Here is a 17,788-nt window from a genome sequence, read left to right as displayed (position 1 = left end):
AGAGAAACTCACCCAAATCTAGACATGTTTTTGAAGTACCTGTTCCCTTTCTGCTTGTACTTTTCTAGTTAAGAAAACTTTTACAATACATATTCAAAATATTAATAGGAGAGAAAGACTATAGCAATGCACATATTCAGCAACATGGTATCAACCAGGGTCTTCAGAGTAGTTTCAGGTCATTTAAAATTGTTTAACTACAGAGCTTTTAAGAGCTTGTCCTACCCAAGCAACAGCAGGGGATGATGGCATTTGTTACGGTACATTTTGTTAGGGGAGACACACTGCCCTGCTCCACCGTGGTTTGCAACTTATTTATTAGGGAGGCAAATGGAGTTTTAAACTAATAATGAGCGGCGGGACCGAGGTCAAATGCCCACTAAAACCGACCGGTTTTAGCTCTCTCAAAACAGTTCATCATTTCAAATGCAAGTTTTTTCGGACAGATGCTGCCTCATCAGCTCTCTGGACTTTCTACCGCCCTCTACCCGCCGAGACCGGATCGCTTCCCTCTCCCCTTCCAGAATTGTCGAAGCTCCTGCTCCGAGTCTCACATACATTTATACATATCCCAAACCACTGGTTATTTGTAATCTCTTTACAGCGCCATGTTTTCCCTTAACTTGGGGGAAAAGGGAGCTGGAGGTACGAGATAAAAAGAGACTAAAGATTTGCTTCTGGCCTCCCATTAAATTATAATACCTGAAAAATAAGCCCCAGGGACTCTGATACATACAAAATTTGGAGGGGTGGGAGATTAACTCCTCTTGCATTCCATACCAATTCATCACCTCACAAGCGGCCGGCAGGACACAGAAGTGACTCGAGAGTTCTGCCACGGGGATTTCTCCCTTCCCCCTTGACGCTCCAAAAAAGAAAAAAGGCCATCCCTTATCATCCTATACAGAGTAGGACAGGCAGGGAGACATGAAATGACAGGAACAGGAAGGAAAACTTTGCAACAGATGATCAGCCTTTGTGTTTCCTTACAGAGGAGGCAATCCGGAACAGGCATCATGTGTGTACGACTGACCTCAGCCGATGTACATCTGCCAAACCTTTCCCAAGTCCCTCATCGAGGGATTTTAGGTGGGCAGCAGGATAGCTGGTCTAAGCTATTACCTGAGCAGTGGACCGCTATGGAAAAGGCGAAGTAGAAGAACTTGGAAGTTTAGGCTAAGAAAATTAAGGGTCAAAACTTTTAAACAGGGTTCTTTTTTTTAGGCAGGAAGGGTTAAAGACATGCTCATTGATGGGACAGGCGGGCGGTGGGGTGAAAAGGAGCATCCTTCCCACCCCACCGCCCAGCGGATACCCCCTCCCCAAGAGATGGATGGAAAGATGGATGATGTCCCGCCGCCTCTCACCTTCGCAGACCCCAACTTCGTACTCCGTGATGGAATCCCCGTTGAGCGGCGGCCGGATGACACAGCGTAGCCCCCGGTCGCAAGCTCCGTGAAGCCCGTAGACTCCGCCGCAGCTCTCGTTCCGTTGCCGAGCGCACATGAAACAGCAGCCGCAGATCCCCAGCACGATACTACCGGGGCAGCTCTTCGGTTCTTCGCATTTCGATTCGTCGCAGGGCAAGCAGACCAAAGCCCGCGTCCCCGACTCGCCCAGCAACACGGCCAGCAGCACCAGCCACCCTGCCGCCGCCAGGTGCCAGCCGCCGTCTCCGCCCGGGCGTCTCCTCCCCGCCGAGACCGCTGCCAGGTACATCCCGGCCGCCGCAGCCCGGCCTGGGCTGGGGGAGCCTCTCGGGAGCCCCCTCGCCAGGCGGCGTACCCGACCGTGCCGCGGCTCCTTCCCGCTGCCCCCACCTCCGGCCCCCCGAGGAAAGTTTCCTCTCGCGGCGGCGGGAGCTTCAGCCAAACTTCTCCTCCGGGCGGCGGCAACAGCGGCTCCACCCGCTGCCCCCTTCGGGAAGCGGTGTCCGTCAGTTCCTCCGAGCCTCGCCCGCCAGCTCCCGGCTCCACGAACGGCAACGAACGATCCCCCCCCGCCCCGGGTGAAGCGCCGACGGCGGCAGCTCTACCCCGCGGTCTGCCCGAGTCCCAACTCGCCTCCTGCTTACAACCCGCTCCACTCAGAGTGGACCCTCCGCCCTCCCCTCATTGGGCGGTGATCGCCTTAGCCCCGCCCCGGCTGCCTGCTTGCGTCTCCTCATTGGGTGCCGTTCAAGCTAGCCCCGCCCCCTCCTCCCGCACACATCAGCCTAGCCGCAGCCCTGGGTCCTGGGGCTGAAGAGAAAGAGATGGCGGAGGCGAGGAGCAGCTTGGGCCCCACGGCGGCCGCACCTCCTCTTCTTCGCGTCCCGCCCCCACCTCTGCCCTGTCCTCTTCTCTCCTCCCTTCCCTTCCTTTCCCTTCCCCTCCCCCTCGGCTGTGAGCGAGGAGCGGAGTGAGACGGCTGCTCCAGAGCTCGGGAATGGGGTGGTGGCGGCAAAGGGGGCACTTCTGCCTGTGGGGGACACCGCAGGCGGGGAGGGGCAGGGCCCTGCGAAGGTCGCGGCGATGGTAGGGAAAGTCGCGCAAGGGGCTTCGCGTTCTCGGCCGCGGCGGCGAGAGCTTTCCCCTCTTTCGCCTGCCCCGCGGAGGGACGCGGGGATCCGGGACGGGGAGCTGCTATCAGCCCCTGCTCCTCGGAGGGAGAGAGGCGCCCGCTCCCGCCCCGTCCGGTCTCAGCTGCTAGGCCCGGGTCGCGCCCAGGTGCTCCGCGGGTGCGGAGCCGTGGCTAACTCGTTCCGCGGCGGCATGCTGAGGGGTGCTGCCCCGCTCTGCCGGCAGCGGCGGGGGAGCGCTGCCCCGGGCTCGCCCTCCGACGGCTCGTAAACAACCGGAGGTGCCGCGGCTGGCCCGCCGACCTCGGTACCCGAAACCGTCTCCGGGTCGGCCCGCGGTCTGCGCCGCGTACGGACAGGAGGCGCCCGCTGCTGCCGTCGCTGCGCAGAGCCGGCTGGCGTGCCGCAGGAGGGGAGCGGGACGGGCAGCCGCGGCCCTGCCTGCGCCCGGTGCGCTGGTGCGGCTCGGCCCTGAAAAGGCGGCTGCGGACGGAGGTCCGGTGGCGGCGGCGCTGCCTGACTGGGCCAGGCGGCGGGTGCCGGAGGCTGGCGCTGTCCGGCGGCGCCCTGTAGGGCCGAGAGGCAGCGGCACCTCGGACCCTGCGCCTCGGGAGCTGCGTGCCCCGGGCTGAGGCACGGGAGCGATCGAGGGAAAACAGCGGTGTTGCAGAAGGGCAGCTGCTGGGTTGTCGGTAACCACACGCAGCAGCGTCCGGGCGAAGAATCGGCAGGGGAACGGGAGGCCATTGCATTCAACAGGGCAGCCCCTCTATCAGGATCCGCTGCTCCCGGGTCAGCCCAGCCCGAAACGGCCGGAGCTGTGCGACTGAAAGCGCAAAGCCCTTTATTCGCCCGATGAGGTCGTGTCAGCTGCGCGGTGCTGGGCTGGGCAAGGCTTGGGTTGCACACGCTGGCGCCAGTGGTAGGGAAAACTTAATATAGGTTATTACAGAAAGTGCCAAAGTATTTCTACTGATTCTACTGATTCTCCAGTCCCATACGCTCATCTGGTTCAGCAGAAAGAGCCTGTTCTCGTGTCAAGGGAAGAGGTGCTACGGGAGGGCAAAACCCCACTGGCAGAGCAAAGGACAAGCTGCTATCAGGAGAATCCCTTGTGCTCTGTCAGCGGCCGCATACCTTTTTGGCGTGTTTTACAGGCACTGTAATTCACCGTTATTCACTCCCTCCTAAACTTCTGCTGGTAGCAAAGGTTCCCTGTTACTAGAATAGGCGCATTCCTAATGGAAACAGTACAGCCACGTTAACATGATGCTGAAAAACAGCATTTCCATATTTGTCTAAAAGAAAGCATTTCCCATATTTGTCATTAAAAATAATGTTATTTTTATCATATCAGACCAGCTGACTATATTCTGGTTCATTCAGAACTTAAACTAAATTGTAGGGGATTATTTTTCAAGAGCTACAGATGTTTTCATTAGCCCCAGTAGTTTGCAAGGCATTGGTCTGTTTTTCAGTGAAATGTCATTACTGTGATAAAATGCTATCAGTACAGCATACATTAAGTGGATTGGGGCCATTTGGCTGATTATCCCAAGAAACGGACAATGAAGAGCAGCCGTCTCCTGAGCATCAGTATTTGAGCTGATGCTGTGCTACATTTTTTTAATGGATTTGGAAAGTAAATGACCAGCTGATCTCATTAAAGGCACCATGCTTTGGTATAAACAAACCCAATGCACACGTTTGAGGCCAACCAAAACCATTGTGTGTTCTGTGTTTCTGAAAGCAGTAAGTCAGGAAAGCACTCTGAAGGTCGTATTACACAAGCACGCAAATTCTAAATGCTGTGTATGGCAAATGGGCAATGCTCTAGATGTAGCAAAACACCAAGTTTTGTTCTGTTTCCCCGTAAATGCAGGTTCTTCCCTCAGCCTCAACCCTCCCGTCAGTTTGCCGAAGCACCTGCAGGGGTCAGAGTACTTTTGATTTCACCAGAAGTTTCCACCAAAAAAACCACTGTGATTTGTATGAGAGCAATTTGTAAAAACAGACTTTTTCCTACGAACTGGAAACACAGCCTTTTGGTCATGTCTTACTGATGAGGCGCATGAAGGGGTTTTACCATCTGTGTATAGTGTTGCTGAGATTGCTTTTTGCATGAGGCACGCAGTTCCTGTGGCTGTATTTTTAAAACACCGTTCACAACCTGAGATTGTGCGGAGAGGAATTACAAAAGTGATTTCAGTGCTGGAGAGGACGCTGCACAATACAATACAATACAATACATGATCAGCGACTTCAATCAGCTTAGTTTATCAAAAGATGAAAAGTGAACCAATTACAGTGTATTAATCCCTTCATGTGGAAAAATGAACTGGTCTATGAAAAATATGTGGGTATTTTTCCAGGACTTGTGAACATAGCCAGCATGGAAATCCCAGACATGTTGGATTGCATGCACAGGCGGTTCAATATTTCCCAGACATGCCAGACCTACCGTCATGTACTGTACTGATGTGCAGTATACTCAATGCACAAAGAATTCATTGGACCTACTGTGCCTGTTTGCTTGTGTGGGAATGAACAAAGAAGTGCTAGAAGCAGTACAAAAACAGACGAAGAGGAAAGCTACGGACAGCTTAGATAAGAATGTGGTAGGGCCCTGAGAAAAAGAGAGCAAACTTTTGAGCTGACTGCCAAATGAGAGAGACTTCAGCTGTGAACAGGATTAGAGCCCTGCTTCATACACTGTTTACCCAGTGATAGCTGTGTTGAAGGGAGCAAAATATGGAAACATGGAACAGGGACCAAAATTTAGGGTTCTTGTCTCCTTATGCCTTGTGCTTTAGGTACAAGTCATGAACTGTTTGTGCGTTTGCTTGTGTTTCCCTTTTCTGGCCCCAGGAATTTAAATACTTCAATGCACAGTGGCATGAATTCATCAGGAAAGATAGCGAATGCTCCTGCCCCAAACCTGAGAAGAGTTCATAGGGACAATGATGTACTCCTTGGAAATCAGCAAATCTGGTGTCTGCTGACTTTACATTGAAGGTGTACTACATCAAGAAGTAGTGAAGGATATTTACAGAGAAATTCACTCTACCCCTGCTTCTTGCTGTCTCTTGATTTATTAAGGGGTCTGCTGATACAAATAGCTTAGGAGTAAGAGGATTCAGCTACTGAATTGAAATCCATCTTTTAATTTCGCCTAGAAACAGGTTAGTAAATACTGCTAAATACTACTGTGGGAGGAAGAAAAGCATTCTGATAAACAGGCTGTAGCAGCTGAAATTTCCTGGGCTTGTTTTCCTGTAATGTTAGTGTTGTATCAAAGCCACATTTAGGCTGGATGGAGTTGCAGCAGTAATCAAGTGGAACTGTACAGCTTTCCTGGTCATCCTGTAATGTGGAGCTTTTGCAAAAAAGCTCAGCCACACAGTGCTATGTGAAAACTACTACACCCTTCACTAATTCCTCAGCCCTCTACTCACTTCCATTACTACTGGTCAGTCCCTCCCTGTGAGAAATACGTGTTCAGCATAAATCTCCGGGTAAGTCTATATTCACCATCATGATAGCTGAAATACAGATTTCATTTTATGGTGTGGGTGACCATTTATACTACTATCCCACCCCCAAATACTAAGTACAATACCAGAATACCTTCACTTCAATTCAAAAGATTATTTCTACTGTGGTATATATATATATATACTGGTATATATATGCTATATATACTGGTATCTCCATATGCATCTCTGAATGTACCAAAGTTGTACTTTTTTCTATTCTAATGTTGTGGTTTTTTCTGTGCCTCATTGTGTCTTCATCGCACATTAAATTAGTTTTTTATTCTTTAGTCTTTTAAGATTGTTTGTGTCTCCTTTATAGCAGTCTCTTGACATAAAATTACAAGCAGGTTGTACACATGAGGAATCTCTGCTCCCAGAAAAAAAAAGGATCAAGATGAAACCTGCCACTAATGCGAGCAGTGCTGAATCAGTCTAAACCACATGGGAATAATTTCTCTCGTCTTCAGAGATACCATGGACTTACTATATTAGTAGCTGCGCAGTGTTTTAAAACCCTTAAATGGAAAATTGGGAAAGCAAATATCAGAACTCATTTTAATAGAAACAATCTTTTTAATAATTGTTTTGAACAAGTTCATAATAAATAAATATCCCATCGGGTAGTCTCTGTTGGCTTGGGTTTTCTTTTCAGCCCTATAAGCTTTTCATTTCAGCTGAATCGCTAGCTTCGGACAGCTCAGTGCTTCAAAATTTAAGTCCAGAGTAACTAACAGGCAGAATTGTTTGTAGCTTTTTCCTAATACATCTTTGATTGCTCATATGGAACATAGAAGTAAAAGGGCCTGCTTTTTAATGGCTTCAGAGCAACTGCTGGAACAATTTTAAAATCCAAGTGCATGACTAATTTAATTTAAATTATAAATAAGTAAGCTGCAAATGAACAGGACTGGCCATTTACAGGTGCAGTTCTTCACATTGCACTTAAATCACTGAAATTGTTGCACACGCAAGTTAAGGATTTTTTCAGATCCAAACAATTTATAATATGTATCTTTAAAATTGCAAGGTTAAAGAACTAGGGAGTCAATAGCTATTTAAGGCTATCTACCAGGAATGCATCAGGAGAAACAACTGCTATATCTAGAAATGCAGTTTTGTGTTTAAATTGATTACACTCAAGGTCAATTTGGTCTTAGTTTCTATAGCGCAAAGAAAATATTTTTAACAAATTAATACAGCTAGCAAGGATAGACAATTTGCTCTCAATTTACAAAAGAAAAGAAGCAGTCTTTTAACTGGATTGTCATTCTAAGGATTATATGCATTTTTATTACAGAAGATCTGGCCAGCCAAAAAGTAGGTGGATTAAGTCAGCATCTACAGTTCTCTTCGTAGTGCTGCAGACTGACAAGATTTGAAATGTGAAAATATAAAACTTAAAATGCTGTTTTATTTCACTGCAGTCTGCTGTGTTTCAGTATGTGTTTCAGTAACTGCCATATAAAACAGATGAAATCAGATGGATGAGGGATATGCTGGATGTGATCTGAAATTTGTAATAGTTAATTCCCTATCTTAGGATGTTCAAGAATAGTTCATAGAGTTCTAGGCAAGGTACCTCTTATTCTGAACATGGTTTTGAACTCTTGAAGGAAAGGCACGCGAGGCTGAAGTTGGTGGGTAATGGCATGCAGGCAGGTAGCTGATTATCCAGGTAAGTCAGGCCCTAACTGTAATACCCTTTATTTCAGTTCAAACTCATCAGAACTTGACTGAGCTTCAAACTCTTGAAGTAACTGATTCGAATAGGGGCAAAATGACAAAATGACTTACCCTCTAGTTTGCATCTAAATCAGATGCTAAAAGGAAGGTTGTCTAATTATGAGTGAATAGTGGTCTCTTATTCAGAGACCACTGAAAAAAGGTTTTCTTAATAACAACATTAATGACAAGTATGATCTCTCATTTCTCTTTTTCTAAGAGGATTATATCTATAAAACGTTTCCAGAATGTATCTTCTGTGTCAGAAACATTTCCCTTCATCAGGTACATTCATATGCTTGGGCCTAGTCAGCTCTTGATTGTCAAGAGTAACCTGAAAAGGGAAAAGAAAAAGAAGCACCTCAAACCCCAACCCTACCCCATACCCACAGGTGGTAAAAGATGAATGTAAGGCAGTCTTTGGCATCAAGCAACAAGAATGCCATGGGGAAGAGCATAGGCTGTTGACCTTGGTGACTGTGGAGGGTGGAGACACAGTTGTGTCCTGCAGACACAACACTTCTGCTTGCCAACATGAGCTGGCTCATGCTGGGCCTTGCAGGAGTCTTGGGTCTTGCCACACAGTTAATGCATAACCCAGACAAGCCTTCAGCAAGGGATTGAGAGGCAGCTATAGCTATCCTGCTTTGTGGCAGAGGAGCTATATAAACCCCACTGAGTATCCTGACAATGTTTTCTGTAACTTTTTCAGGCAGTTTTGCATATTCTCGCTGTATTCTGACCGCTAGAACCCACAGATGCCAGGGGTTATTAAGGAACCTCAGTCTGGCCCTGGAATTATTTAGCAAATTAAAATTATTTTTGGTGTCTTTATTAAAGCTGGATAGAAGATTTCATTCCAAGAAATCACAGTGCATTTTCATTGTTTTTCCTAGCTCTTTCTAGATTTTAATGCCATAAAACCCACAAACCCCTATTGACTTGCTTCCATTCATGTCTGTAGTGATCTTGATTTCTGCAGATGGTGATATGGGTTAGCAGAAATGTTTAGGGCAAAGTCAAAGGCTGTTCTGAGTACTACAACTTAATGTATGCCAAATTAAGAAGCTTGCCATCTGATATCTACCAAATATGTTGAGAAAATCAGATTTTGCTAGGTCATCCATCCTAGAAAGCTAATGTTGCTTATGAGAGTAAAGCAGAGACATTTTCCCAAAGTAAACCAGTATTTCTATAAATTGATCTTCTTTATTCCTCTTGACGGATAGTAAATAGCCAGTCTAACTGCTCAGCTTTATAAAAGCTTCCTTAGAACTATGCACAGCTTGGATACCATTTGCAAAGTCCATATGTCTGAAGTTAATGTGGTGTGGTTACAGTGAGAGAAAAGGCTAATATAAATCACATTCATATCAGTTGTTTGGCCTGTGTTAATTTTTATGATATTTTAGGGAAAAAAACAAAACCAAATACAGATTACTGTCTTCTTTTTTTTTTTTTTTTCCAATGGTATCTAGGCCTTACTCATTGTTTTTTCTTCTGTTAATATTTTCTTATTCATGTTGTGATATTAATTGGCCTCCCATGGCTGATTTCTGTATATTAGAAATAACTATTTGCTAACTTCTGTTTTGTTTTGGTTTGTTTGTTTTTCTTTGCATATTTAGAAATGTGGTGACTCGTCTTGTAAATTGCTAAGTAGACTGAGAGACTTTGCAAGTCTGAATTTTATTGTAGGCTTCAACAAACATTAATGCTCTCAGCCAATATCAGAACATATCCAGCATCATTCAAGATCAAATACCTTTTCTTTCAGTCTGAAGGAAGACATATTCAGTAGGTTTTTTGGTCCAGCTTGGCTGAAAGAATCCACTGGAATTTGCTGGCTACCCAGTGTTTTGAACAGCATTTATCTTTCTAGGTGTGAACTTGGAATCTTACACAAAGGGACTGTGGGGTTGTGGTTCAAGAAAGAAGCAGGAAGGTAAGATGGCTTGCTTTTAACAAGGGCCCTGAACAGCAGAGAAGCTTTAGCAACAAAGAAGATGGGAAGGAGGATGGTTTGATTGATATGGACTGGTAGAGACCAGGTGGACAAGAAAGTTTTCTCAAGCTAGGGGAAAGATGGGAGGCATGCAAATACGGGGACTAGCATCCTACCATTCCTAGGAACTTGCAAGATATTAGCAGTTTCATAGACATTTCAAGTTCTATAACTTCCTAACAATAAACCAATAAAACCACAAGACATCACTGGTATTATCCTCCCAGTCCTTCGCTCTTAAGATAAAGGGCATTAATGTCAACAGCCTACTATGTCATCTCCTTGGAAAAAGAAGGCTTCTCCTCTCATGAAATCTTCAGGTCATCATTGCTTTTGAGCTGAAGCAGATCCAACGTTCTAGAACTTAGAAATCCCTTATTTATGGGGTTATGTCAAAGCCGAAGTTGCCATTTCCTCTCCTAGCTAGTTGGTCTAGCCCCCACAGCTGATTACAGCCTTTTATAACCTGCCCCAGGTTAACTAGGCTCTAGACTGAGTAGGTAGATTTTAGCATGAGTTTATTTATCAAAGAGACTTTCTAAGGTGTAATTAATATGTTCTCTTGAGTGCTTGACTGACATTTATGCCTTTTTGGTTTTAATTTTTTTTTTCCTTCAGAAAAGAAGAGAGTTTAAGTGACAAATTTGGAAAAAAGGTTAAGCAGCTCTCACAAGTTGAATTCTACCAGAAACACTGCTATAGAGGCTTGCTATAGTTCTATGGCAGTGAAGCTGTTAAGAGTTTTCTTAGCAATAAGGCGAAAAATTTGCTGTTAGGCTTTGTCTGCTTAACTATTCACAGCAATGCAGACTAGCGGTAAAAACTTACTTTTTACTGGCCAGTTAATCTGGATCTGCAGTGATTTTTCATGAATAGATTTGCAAGCAGCAAACAGATCACACCTGTTACTATTATATAGGGCATATACAGACTTTTCACACTGCCTCAGCTACAGTACATCATGGGAAGTTGTCTTGGGTTTAGCAGTAGCAGTCAATTTTTCTCCTTCTTGGTAGCTGGTGCAGTGTTGTGGTTTTGACTTTCAGCCTGAGAACAGCGCTGATAACACCGATGTTTTCAGTTGTTGCTCAGTAATGTTTACCCTGACCAAGGACTTTGTAAGTCTCATGCTCTGACAGGGAGGAGGGGAAGCCGGGAGGAAGCAGAGACAGGACACCTGACCCAAGCTAGCCAAAGAGGTATTCCATACCACAGCACATCATGCCCGGGGGGGGGTAACTGGGAGTTACTGAGAAGGACATGACAGAAGTGTTGCCATCCTGCTCTTTCTAGTACATTTTATGAGGATAAAGCCACTGACACTGTCTCAAGAACATGAGCAGGTGAACAGGAAGAGGACGACAGTTCCCAGTTCCCACAACAGGCTTGGAAGAGACTCAGAACAACTGGCAGCAGGATGTAACCAAAGTCCAGGTCCTTCCTATGCCTTCTGAATCAGTTTTTATATCCAACCTCAAGAAAGGACAAAAGCATCTTGAGACACCTTCCTTTCTTCATCCAATATAGGCTTCAGTAGATCAAACTTTGAATACATTAGATTTTTAGTTACATTTTCCTATCCCTCAACTTACAGCCTTTTTTTCTGTTGCTGTTTTTCTTTCAAACAAGAAAGCAAGTTCATTGATCCAGCTTAAGTGGTGCAATTAGAATCATACGTTTTGTAGAGAGCCTTTTAGAATGAATGCAAACAAAATATATAAATGTATTTTTTTAATTCTGAAAGTCCTGTAGGTATTCATTCTCAGTATAACAATTCTGAGGCATAATTAAATATGAAAAAGAGAAAGGATTTTTAATTCTGCAGCTGAATCTTAAAAAATTATTATTATGCAGTATTTCAAGTCCCCCTGGTTATTTGTTACAAATTATTCCATAATAGCTCTTAATTTTTGTAAGAAAATAAGGATTTTTGCTTTTATTTTTCAAAAATAGGCAAAGAGAAGTGAAAATTTTCAAAAGTAATAATCCTTGGACATTTAATATCCTCTGTATCAATTAATTTTTCCAGATCATTGTGAGTAATTCAAATAGACAGTTTATATTTCGCACTTAGACTTTTTTTTCTTAATTAAATACAATTTTTAGTATGTGAGATTTAAAACCTAAGAGTGACAGAAAGAATATTGGTTTAACTGTGGCTGTACGATGATTATATTTTTAATAGAAAAATCTGTATCTGCTTGCTCTTAAAACCCACTGAAGCTAGTTTGCCATTACAAGAACTCTCTGCCCATAGCTAGGGGACTGAACACCTACTGAAGCTGATAGAAATGCTCTAGTTAACTTTGTGAAGTTCTAGCTAATAGTTACATATGTGAAATATATGTATCTTTAATCTGATTTCTCCTTTCTCTGAATTTTGATGTAAGAAACTTGGCTTTTTGTAAGAAGCACACAAGCCGTGTGCACGGCTGGACTCATTACTTCCATTCTAAATCTAACTGGTCTCAGAATTTTTGTACCTATATATTAATAATTTAGCTGGACTGTAACCATGACAATATTGATAGCATATGTGAATAAATAGAACACAAGACTGCTTACCCAGGCAGAGTCAACATTTAGAATATTATCAGGATATTTGCCATTCTCAGATGTGAACTAGATATTAGTTATTAATGTTGTTTCTTAAATTAAAAGCTACTAGAGGTACACTTGTCAATAGTCTCATCATTTAATGGTCATGGCATATATAAAAACTTAAACCCGACAGTTGTCTTTTAAATTATATTTCTTTAAATGTCAAAGTGTTTCTCTTTATTTAAACCTCATTGGGGAATTGTGTTGACTTGATCTCAGATTCTTCTTAGACATTTTATTTAAGCCCATTCAGAGCAGTCGGGACTGATTTTTCACTCCCTGGGACCTCACTGTGAAGCACTTTATATCTGATAAAGAAATATTTAATTAAATTGCAACTATATTATCTGAAATTACTGTTTGGAGTTCAGATCAGAAAAATCAGGTGCCATCTTTTGCAAAACTTCCCATTCATTAAAAAAAATACAATTTTATTTGTGTATTTTTTATTTATTGTTTTCTGAACCACTTTCCTCTCCTGTGTTATATAATTCAGAGCTTCCACTCATTTCAGTTACACAAAGGTGCAACAGGACTATAAAATGAGCTTTGTCAACAATTTGAGAACAGTGCAGATGACTGCCGTCGCTTGTTGTGGTGAGTATTTTAGATGAGTCAGATGAGAGCTCCAGTTCTACCATGTGCTGGCAATTTCTGTCAGGTGGGACAGATTATTTACTGTTTTATTATTATTTATTAGTAATTATATTATTTTACCCTTTACTGCTGAGTAAAACCTAAAGGAAATCAGAAATTGTCAGTACAATTTTGGGTGAAAGGGGGCAGCGAAAGGCCTCTTTGATAATGCTAGGACTCCATTTAGATGTATTTTTCTGCATCTTTCACAGCTACGCTTCATGCAGAACATTTCCTTTCTCTATTACTATTGTTAGAACAACAAAATCACCAGTATCTTTAAAAATCACATTGAAGTGACCAATGTTAATATTAGTTAAACTGCTGCTTCTGTATCTACAGATATTTGTAGGTCTTCCTTCAGGATCAATGAGGGTAAAAACTATATTGTTAAAATATCCCAAAGATTGAAAAATCAGCAAATACAAATAAAAATAATCTTGACCTAAAGTAAGAAAAATGACATAATTTCTATGGGCTGCTAACAAATGGTGAACTTCAGGAATGGCCATTTTCTGTCACAATTGCGTGTTAGTTTTAATTCTGTTTTGCTTTAAATACAATTAGAGCCAGTGCTGTAGAAGGAAGAGAGTGGTGGCAGGGGAAGAGGAAGGCTGGTTATCATTGCATCTTATGGGCAAGATGTGACATGGAATTTTGTGCTGTATGGGTAGTACTGCTATCTTCACACTTCAAGGTGGCCCTGGTCCCTGGTCTCATCTGTCAGGTACTGGGACCTTTTGGGGAAAACAACTATAAATCCTTCTTTAATTAGCTGGAACTCCCCTGTGGCCTAAAGGAAGGCTTACTAGAGACAGACAAAAATCCCTCTAAGATGAGGGGAAATAAGCTGTTTAAAACAATAGAAACCTGAGCATTTAGGGGAGCTATCTGTAAGCTGCCTTTACAGGCTTAAGACACTTCTCACCCGTGTGAATATTCTGCCTGCAGCACCCTCAATCTTCTTTAGCATCCTGGGTTGAATTGCTTTCCCTTTTTCCTTTTTCCTTTCCCCATTTTCCTTTTCTCCCCTTTTCTCTCCCCTTTTCTCTCCCCTTTTCTCTCCCCTTTTCTCCCCCATTTTCTCCTCTCCTCTCTCCTCTCCTCTCCTCTCCTCTTCTCTCCTCTTTACTTTTCTCCTCTCCCCTCCAATATTCCCCTCCCCTCTCCTCTCCTCTCCTCTCCTCTCCTCTCCTCTCCTCTCCTCTCCTCTCCCCCTCCCCCTCCCCCTCCCCTTCCCTTTTTTCTTTGCTCTTTTCTCTTTTCTCTTTCTTTCTTTTCTTTTTTCTTTCTGGGGAAAAAAAAAATCTGTAAAATATTTCTGTATTTTGGATATTAAAGAGAGCTCACTTCTTGCTTTAATTAACTCCACTATGTTGTATGTTAGTTCCCCCAGAGATTTGGGGAATTATTTGAAGCACTGTCTTTGTGCATTGCCACACTACCTAGGACTGTCCCAGGTACTTCAGCTAACAGCCACAGCATAAAATCTGTAGCGTAGCAGAGTTCCTCCACACCATCATATCTTTGAAATCATTTTTCTTCACAGTTTTGACAGATCACAATTTTTGTTAGCCTCAGAAGGCAATGTAAAAAGCATTTATTTAAGTGATTTTTTTTGCTGCTGCACTTTCCACTCAGAGACGGAAACCTAGCCCAGACTCTAAATGCAGTCTTTGCAAAGTACAAGGATTTAACTGAGCTTTCATAAAAAAAGCGTAACCTTAGAGAAATTGAGGTAATAGACAAAGGAAGTAGTAGTAAAGGAAGAAAGTACACTTGCTTAGAACAGAGGCTGAAGATGCAGCCTGGTGTATAGCAATATTCACCACCAAATACATAACACACAGAAAGACGGGAGGATGAATGTTGCCTGGTGGTGAAAGTGGTAGTTAATACACTGAATCCTCTTTTTACATTAATTTACCCATATAGAATCCATGAACAACATCATATTGTGTCTGGGAAAAGTAGACCTTTTATAACATGCATTAAATTTAGTATTAATATAATTTGTTCAAATACCGCTTTTTATATGAAGCACATTTTGCAATATGTAATATAATGGAATTATCCAAATTCTTGGAAATAAAAGCATATGCGTTCAACAGGTGACTTTTTTAGTCTAAGTCTCTTCATTTTACACAATAGCAAACAGCAGCAAATGCAACAATAACATTCTTCTAAGATACAGGGGTTATGGCAGCAATGATAGTGCTGTGCCTCAGTGACCATTCACCTACATCAGCAAGTGTCAGCTGGAAATCTAAAGCACAATGAGACCATTTACATAGTCCCAGAAATGCAGATGTTTCTCATCTTTACACATATCCAAATGTGCACTACGTGATCCTGTGGGTTCTTGACAAGTCAACCAAGTGTTGTGAAATTCAGTCAGAAAACAGCAAATTAATTATTCAACACTATCTGAAGGACCTTTCCTTTGAAGGGTGGTGCTTATTTCTGCTGCATTACACAAAGAACCTTGCTTGAGGAGCAAAGACTCTGAGGGATTTTTGTGGTGGTGGTATTTGTTTGTTTTTTTCCTTTGTTTATTTTTGGTTTGTTTGGGGTTTTTTAGTTGAGCTGTCAAACCAATTACAGAGACAATAAGGCCATTTCAGTATTTTTATTTCTTGTCACCAAAATTAAAATCCAGAAAATTGAATGGAACCCAGTTCCTCCAGACTGTGTAAATCTTATTTTTGGTCCTCCAAAGCTGAAATGTCTTGATAGCATGTAGTCATCAGTTTGCCATTTCTAAATCTTTTCAGTTTTCAGGTGCACACTAATAAAAGCCAGGAAGATGGAGAATTAGATTGCTAGAGGTGTTACTGACAGGGCTTCTCCTCACATCAGACAGCACAGGAAAGGGGGAAAAGGTGAGGAGATCCTTTCTCTACCTGAAAGGGCTTGAAACTCTATTATCCTCCTTCCTAAGCAGTGCTCTCACAGCACAACATAGATCACTCTGGGAAGATTCTCAGTGTCTCCAGATGGAGGTGCGCCACTTTGTATTAGGGCATAATGTTTGAGCCCAGATGTCTCTGCCAGCAACCACTATATTTTCTCTATACTACTCTTTTTCTAAATAGGCCTCTCACAATGAACAATATCAATTAAAGACATTGAGAAAGCCCCACTGAGAATGTATTAGGGAATAGTGAAGGCATAGTGCAACTCCTCACTACTATTTCAGAACTTCTCAAGAAGCTGGAGTGCAGCATGCATCTCCCATTTCTCATCCCTAAATTTTAGATCTGCCTCTTGTGGTCTGCTTTTTTACTGTAGTATCACCATTTCATAGACAATATACCTTGCTCTTGGTCCCATTTAATTACCATTCATATTGTCATTAATCGACATTGGATCTTAAGACTTCTGTCTTCTGAGAATTCACAAACTGTAGTTCTATCACGGGCAAGTGAATCATAAATTCATTCAATAAGAGACTGAAGGAAGTACAATAGCGGAGAAATGATACCTAAAAATTTACAAAGTGCCATGGATAATTAAAGTACTTAAGTTCTGTGTCCAGAACTCCTATTGGAAAGCCTACATCCTATGTGACTCAAACAAGACACAGTTTAGATTTCCAAGTGTATATGGGTGATTAATGGCCTTTGTGTAAAATCCTGTATGCTTGTATTGATTTGAAACCAGGATCTAGTCTTCTAAGTCAGTTAGGCTCTACCACGGTTTACTTGAGTGCTACCAGCTACCCATGATAACCCAATTCAGGGGATGTGATAGGGCATGCTATGGTCTGGCCTATGTGTGTGCTTTCTTTCCATGGAGGTAAGAAGAGCAGGAAAACGAGAGAAGGGCTAACTTACACGCTTGCCCTGCTATTCATTCAGGATCCAGTCAGGGCACATTCCTGGGCTGGAAAGTATTCCAATAAATAGCTTATATTTAAAACTTTTTCTCTTTTTCCTTTTAAAAAAAGTATTTGGTAAGCACACATACATATTGATTGATACAATGATCAGCAACTTAACGTAGGCTTAAGTAGTTCAAACACTTCCCAGTAGCAAAAAAACATAACCCCAAGATGAATTCTATAGGTGGAAACAGTGTTTCCTTTTCAGGAACTCCCCTTCTATTTTGGATGCTCTTTCATAGGACTGAGGATTTGCAATCAGGAGAGGCAAAACCAGAGGCCTAAACCTACCAGTAGAAATTCTTAACTGACATTAGCTTTAAATGTCCCGACCACATTTAAACTATATAAATTTCAATGACCTTTTCAATTTTGCTTCTGGGGCAGCAGCAGCTAGTGAGGCAGAACTTGGTAGTACAGTTCTTTGGGAGATGGGGATCCAAAATTCAATCCAAAGACACAGAAGTTTTACGTGTAATTTCTGCTAGTCCCTGACAAATCCTGTGAGGACCCCTTGGGTTAAGCCCATTGCTTATTCTGTGGGAACACAACCTCTCTTTCCTCCCTACAAGAGCAATACAGCAGAACTCTGCTAGGAGCTTGCCATGGAATTTCTATTTCCCCACACAGGATTTTCCTGTACAGGACTAATCTGGACAGTTAATGGCTTAGCTGAGCTTAAATGTCGGTTCAGAAGCATGGGTGGAATAGCAGACTACTGGAGGATATGAAATATTTCCTCAATGGAGGCATTTACCAAAGCCTCTGTAGGACTTCCACGAGTCCATGAAAGCCAAGTCTTCTGTAAATTTTCATGTTAATTTACATAGATGTTTTAAAAAAAG

The 17,788-nt window shown here is 42.9% G+C and overlaps 1 protein-coding gene across 1 annotated transcript in view; it reads right to left on the bottom strand.

Annotated features, from left to right (window-relative positions):
- Window positions 1-1,992, bottom strand: part of CRIM1 (cysteine rich transmembrane BMP regulator 1) — a 189,216-nt gene extending 187,224 nt beyond the window's left edge. Inside the window, exon 1 of the mRNA XM_057415453.1 lies at window positions 1,368-1,992. Within this exon, the coding sequence (XP_057271436.1) occupies window positions 1,368-1,719 (352 nt within the window). The 5' untranslated portion in view covers window positions 1,720-1,992. The remainder of the gene's footprint in view (window positions 1-1,367) is intronic.
- Between the last annotated feature and the right edge of the window lie 15,796 nt (window positions 1,993-17,788).

Source organism: Pezoporus wallicus, unplaced genomic scaffold (genome assembly GCF_028554395.1).
Source record: "Pezoporus wallicus isolate ANWC-B61680 ecotype Strahan unplaced genomic scaffold, APGP_CSIRO_Pwel_v1 contig_5352, whole genome shotgun sequence".
Lineage (NCBI taxonomy): Eukaryota > Metazoa > Chordata > Aves > Psittaciformes > Psittacidae > Pezoporus > Pezoporus wallicus.
This window is presented reverse-complemented; position numbering and strand designations above follow the sequence as displayed.